This window comes from Perkinsus marinus (assembly GCF_000006405.1).
Source record: "Perkinsus marinus ATCC 50983 genomic scaffold scf_1104296927884, whole genome shotgun sequence".
Classification (NCBI taxonomy): Eukaryota; Perkinsozoa; order Perkinsida; family Perkinsidae; genus Perkinsus; species Perkinsus marinus.
The window spans coordinates 854,403-860,192 of record NW_003217015.1 but is presented as its reverse complement, the minus strand read 5'-3'; the positions used below and the strand labels follow the sequence as shown (position 1 = coordinate 860,192).

At 49.8% G+C, this 5,790-nt stretch overlaps 3 protein-coding genes across 3 annotated transcripts in view; 1 reads left to right on the top strand and 2 right to left on the bottom strand.

The window, feature by feature from the left end:
* The window catches only part of Pmar_PMAR010301 (lysosomal alpha-mannosidase, putative), a gene marked incomplete at its 5' end in the record, with an annotated part of 3,387 nt that extends 1,375 nt beyond the window's left edge, over positions 1-2,012 (top strand). The window contains 9 exons of the mRNA XM_002788712.1: positions 24-207; positions 248-421; positions 540-731; positions 777-853; positions 897-1,017; positions 1,062-1,167; positions 1,209-1,354; positions 1,398-1,712; positions 1,757-2,012. Of these exons, the coding sequence (XP_002788758.1) occupies positions 24-207; positions 248-421; positions 540-731; positions 777-853; positions 897-1,017; positions 1,062-1,167; positions 1,209-1,354; positions 1,398-1,712; positions 1,757-1,936 (1,495 nt within the window). The 3' untranslated portion in view covers positions 1,937-2,012. The remainder of the gene's footprint in view (positions 1-23; positions 208-247; positions 422-539; positions 732-776; positions 854-896; positions 1,018-1,061; positions 1,168-1,208; positions 1,355-1,397; positions 1,713-1,756) is intronic.
* Positions 2,013-2,844: 832 nt separating this feature from the next.
* Positions 2,845-4,290, bottom strand: Pmar_PMAR010300 (conserved hypothetical protein; the record flags this gene model as incomplete). Its single annotated transcript, XM_002788711.1, has 1 exon — positions 2,845-4,290. One exon carries the CDS (start codon positions 4,288-4,290, stop codon positions 2,845-2,847), a length of 1,446 nt encoding a protein of 481 aa, XP_002788757.1.
* Positions 4,291-4,559: 269 nt separating this feature from the next.
* Pmar_PMAR010299 (aconitase, putative) overlaps positions 4,560-5,790 on the bottom strand; it is a gene marked incomplete at both ends in the record, with an annotated part of 2,645 nt that continues 1,414 nt past the window's right edge. Inside the window, 4 exons of the mRNA XM_002788710.1 lie at positions 4,560-4,824; positions 4,886-5,226; positions 5,277-5,399; positions 5,452-5,790. Of these exons, the coding sequence (XP_002788756.1) occupies positions 4,560-4,824; positions 4,886-5,226; positions 5,277-5,399; positions 5,452-5,790 (1,068 nt within the window). The remainder of the gene's footprint in view (positions 4,825-4,885; positions 5,227-5,276; positions 5,400-5,451) is intronic.

Here is a 5,790-nt window from a genome sequence, read left to right as displayed (position 1 = left end):
TGTAGATGAGCTACTTCCAACAGGATCACTTCCGGGACCAAAGGGCAAACAGCAGCCTGCCCACAAGAGCAACAGCTCAGTGGACAGCCCTCTGCGTCGTCCGCGACAAGTGTTGGCAACGAAAACTACAAGCTGTTTTATGGAGGAGATGAGGGCAGTGGGGGACCGTACCGCTTTACTCTGAAGAACTTGAAAGCTGGTTTAGAGGTGGGTTCCGGGCAGTTTCGTATCCACAACCTCCCCCCAGGTTAGGTTCAACGTCATCCTTGGATACTATAACAGTTCTACGGGTTCTGGGGAGAACATTTACGGACGTCCATACCAAGCTTCGGGGGCCTACATCTTCCGACCCGATTGCCCAGAGGCACCGGATGTTAGATCGATTCGATCCTGCCGACCGGAGATGGCCATCACTCCTACTGTAAGCAAGCTGCTAGTGAAGTGCATAGAGAGTTGCTAGCGAAAGGGGGAGGGGCCTATGAGGGGGAAATTGCTGAGAACATATCCTTGCTGAGGCGACGAGTTTGGACGACTTTTAGATACTCATGGGTCAAGCGGACGATGGGAGTACCCTGCGGGTGAATATTGCTCAACAATCATCGGAGGAGGGCTCTGCTCCAGCCCTCATCGGGAACTTATCTCTGAGCATCCCGCCGAAGGAGTCTGCTGTGGTGATATCGTGGGATGTGGCGATCGACGATGGCGACGGTGTTGGGAAAGAGGCCGTCCTTGTAAGTACAGAGGGCTGTGGTGTTGACCAAGTTGCTTCCACGTAGCTACTTGATACCGACATCAATAATCATGATGGAGACTTCCTCACGGACAGCAACGGCAGGGACTGGGTACCCCGCAGGTGAGGTCCTTGTTGTGCTTGGAGGAGTGATGTTAACTCTCAGGGTCAACTACCGCAAGGATTGGCAGCTGAATGTTACCGACCCAGTGGCCATGAACTATTACCCGATTAACTCAGGCCTGAGGATTTCCGATCAAGTCGGTAAAGGAAGTAACCTTCGGCAGGTAAGCCGCCAGCATCGAGTACATCCTCATAGTAGTGTCCCTAGCTCACTCTTGTGCCCGATCGAGCTCATGGTGGAGCCTCACTGCTACCAGGCCAACTCGAGATAATGATCCATAGGAGGATGCTATTTGACGATGGCCGAGGCGTTGGTGAGAGAGTGGGGTGGCGAGCTTAGGACGAGTTAACTTAGGAGAGGCTTTGGATGAGGTAGACTGTGGAAAGTCATTGTGCCTGCCTAAATTGGTAACGGGTGAGACGCGCCTACTGCTGGAGCCCGTTAGAACGTCGACGACCGAAGAAGAGTCCCACGACAACTATCGAGAGATGGCTCACCAGGTGACCGCTTTAGCCTATCTATAGACGGATGGACTCACATCAGGTCCGTTTGCCTCTTCTGCCTATCTTCGCTCATGATGATCCCAAGAACCCGCCTAAAGCCGATGAGTGGTCTTCTCTTGGAGGGCTAACAGCTTGCAAGCCTTTGCCTCGAGAGATCCAAATTCTAACGCTGGAGCTGTTGCATGCTAACAATACTCCTAAGCTCTACTATGAGAAGGCCTGTGCCCATCACCGATGTGCGTTGCTTCGCGTGGCCCATACCTATGCTCAGGAGGAGGGAGGATCTCCCATCCAACTTGATCTAGCTGGGAAAGGAACTCTTTTGAAGGACTTTGAACTAGGTCCCGGCTTCGAGGTTGGAACACGTGCTGATAAGCGGGTAACTCTTCAGCTTTTCAGGTAACCCTCAACGCGGGAAGAGACATCAAGACCGCTGAGGAGGAGCGGTTGAAATGGTCCGTGCATGGGGTTCAGAGTCGAAGGCCCGTTCATGATGAAGGAAGTCACCGAGTTGATTGGGCAAGCGTGGAGCTTCAGCCTTTGCAGATCCGGACCTTTATCGTTACGTTGCTTTTGTGAAGCACACCATTTTTCTACTCAGTTTGTTGGCAATAGTATATCCATCCTTCAGGAGGAGTTGATTTTTCAAGAGCAGAAATCCCCTCAATACCCGATATTTATCTTTTCTCCAATTGTTACTGATGAAACTGTTATAGTTCTGAAAGTGAGGATGCTTACCGAAATTCGCCGAACTTCACCAAGCGAATGATGGATTTCGCATTGAGGTATTTCACCTATCCGCATCATCCACCTGGATAGTTTACATAGACTGATCCTTGAAAGCTCTCAAGATGGCCGTGCGCCAGTTTTTATCTGCAAACTACAAACCCACGAGTCTATGGTGGAATCTATTGCTCTATACACCCCACCCCATCGGGATACACGAGACATAGAGTCGTAGCTCGAGATCTATGTAAACTCCAGCGATCTAAGATGAAGACCCGGTGATAAACTCCAGCTGGTCTCCATGAAAAGACTTCCCCGCGACTCACCTACAAGCTATCTGGCATTCGGTATCGGTTCAGCATATCCTCGAGAGATATTCACCTGGTACTGGCTGGTGAGACATCTGATATTCGGCAATCTAGTTTCGGCCGGGCCGTAGCCTGTAGCGGCTGGAGCACCTTGGGTGACACCTTACTAGATCTTCCGTGCCTCTGAACGGAGGATGAGGAAAGCCCGACAGTGAGAACACGTGCGGAACTCGCACATGTCACGGGAGTCTCCCGTCGGGAGATACCCAGCATAGAGAGGAAACGCGCTACCCAGATGGCACAATCGATGTCCAACACATTACAACGCTCTATTGGAATACTAAGACACAACATACCGGAACGTGAAATGATAATCAAAATCACGACAATGCTGTCAGCACCACCAAGTTGTTCGTCCACATTGCAAGAAACAGCCCGGATACCCTTGTGCACCTAGTAACGATAATGGACCTCTTTGAAAGGACCTTCGACGTTGACGGAAATATAGGATGCCTGGTCGGGAGTCAGCTGAGTCAGTTTGGCATTGAGAGCCGGAAGATGTAGCCTAGCAACTTTCTCGTCCAAAACTTTGGGCAGAAGAGTTACACCAGGTCTCTTGTCCTTGGCATACTTCGTATCCCTATTCTCCCACAACTCCAACTGAGCCAAGGTCTGATTGGTGAAGGAACAACTCATAACAAAACTAGGATGGCCAGTAGCACAGCCAAGATTGAGTAGACGACCGCTCGCCAGCATGATGATACCGTGACCATCGGGAAATTCAAAGCGGTCAACTTGAGGCTTGATGTTCATGCACTTGACGCCGGGGCAGGTCTCCAACCTCTCCATCTGGATTTCGTTATCAAAGTGACCGATATTACCGACGATAGCGTTATTCTTCATGGCCTTCATGTGTTCAAGAGTTATGATATCTTTGTTGCCAGTAGCCGTTATGAAGATGTCCGCATTGTATTTGGAAATGGCCTCCTCGATAGTAGTGACAGTGAGTCCCTCCATGCAAGCCTGCAGGGCACAGATAGGATCGATCTCGCCTACGAGAACCTTGGCACCACAACCTTTCATAGCAACAGCGCATCCCTTACCCACATCACCATAACCAGCAACAAATACAGTCTTCCCTCCGATCATGACATCAGTAGCTCTCATAATTCCATCAGGGAGAGAATGCCTGCATCCATAGACGTTATCGAACTTGCTCTTCGTCACGCAGTCGTTGACATTGATAGCAGGGAAAAGCAGAGCCCCAGAGGCAGCCATCGAGTTGAGCCGATGGACTCCAGTGGTAGTCTCCTCGCTCACACCAACGATCTTAGACGCCATTTTTGTCCACTTGTCCAGCTCTCCGCGTTCAATACCCTGCTTGAGGATTGTCAACACACATTTAAACTCGGCATTGCCCTCGGCGTCAGGATTAGGAATGACCTTGCTCTCCTTATAAGCCTTCTCAGCCTTGACACCCTCGTGGATCAACAAAGTAGCATCACCACCATCATCAACAATGAGATCAGGACCATCAGCATGGGGCCAAGTCAAAGCCTGCTCAGTACACCACCAATACTCTTCGAGAGTCTCTCCCTTCCAAGCGTAGACATTGGCAGACCCAGCTTTAGCAATAGCAGCCGCAGCATGATCCTGAGTGGAGTAGATATTGCAGCTACACCAACGTATATTGGCACCAAGCTCCTTTAAAGTCTCGATGAGTACAGCTGTTTGAACAGTCATATGAAGAGAACCCGTGATATTAGCACCCTTCAACGGCTGGCTGGGACCAAACTCCTTGCGGCTAGCCATCAAACCAGGCATCTCGACTTCAGCGAGAGTAATCTCCTTACGACCAAATTCAGCTTCGCCGATATCAGCCACCTTATAGTCGGTCATTGTCAGCTTAATAAAAACTGCAGAAGCTCTGTCAAATCCCAATGAACGGAAATCTCAATCTGAGTGTGTTACAAACCAGAACACTACCGAGTGAAATCTGAAAAAAAACTACTGAGAGACTGAAATGTATTGAAGGCGTTTCCACCAACAAGCGACACGAAACATAAAAACCCATCCAACTATGGACATCACTCTGGATGCAGCGATATGCATGCCTTCACCGTAAACGGCAAAGGCGACCACTCGACGTGTTCAGAGTTGAGTACTTTTTACGCTGCAAGCCTGCGAAGCACATACTGCAGAATGCCACCATGCTTGAAGTAGGTCAGCTCAACTTCGGTGTCAAGACGGACAATAGCGTCGAAAGAAGGCGTCTTAGGGGAAGTAGTTCGCACAGTAATCTTCTGCCCCACAGACAGATCACCATGATTGAGATTGATCGAGAATTGCTCACGACCATCTAGTCCCAGGGAATCAGCATCAACACCTTGCGGGAACTGCAGTGGCAAGATACCCATGCCAACCAGATTCGACCTGAAAGAAAATACATCTCAGTTATTCCTCACAAACGATTCAGACCAAGTATTGTCCTCACCTGTGAATTCTCTCATAACTCTTAGCAATAACAGCTCTAACGCCTTGCAAAGCCGGGCCCTTCGCGGCCCAATCTCGACTGGAGCCACTGCCATACTCAGCACCCGCGAGGATGATAAGCGAATGACCTTCCTTCATATACTTCTCAGCAGCGTCATATACGAACATCTTCTCGCCAGTGGGTACGTATTCCGTCTTCGGCCCAACCTCACCATCCATCAACTTGTTGATGAGACGAATGTTAGCGAAAGTGCCACGAGCTAGAACCAAATAGTTGCCACGACGCGAACCGTAGGAGTTGAAGTCGGGCGGCTGTACACCGTTCTCCATAAGATAGCGACCCTGAATAAATAGGAAATCACGACACAGAGGATACCAACACAGGAACTTACAGCAGGAGAATTCGCAGTTATTTTCCCTGCGGGAGATATGTGATCGGTCGTGATAGAGTCGCCAACATTGAGTAGACAGTAAGCATTTTCGATAGACTCTATTGGAGATGGATCGATCTCGGTCTGAAAACAAGAACAAATATTCACCCAACAAGTCACTGCTAGCTGTAATTACAGTCTTGAAAAATGGAGGATTCGTGATGTACGTCGATCCTTCAGCCCAAGCAAACAACTTCCCAGACGGAGCTGCCAACTGAGTCCACCTCTTGTTAGCATGCAAGACCTTCTTATAATTCTCGGTGAACATCTCCGGTAACACACAACTCCTCTCGACAGCAGCAACCTCTTCAGAAGAGGGCCAAATGTCACGGAGGAAAACCGGCTTGCCCTCAGGATCAGCGCCTAGGGGATCCTTCTCGAAGTCGATGGTGACACGACCAGCCAGAGCATAGGCAACAACAAGGGGTGGAGAAGCAAGATAGTTCCCCCTTGTTAAGGGATGCACACGGCCCTC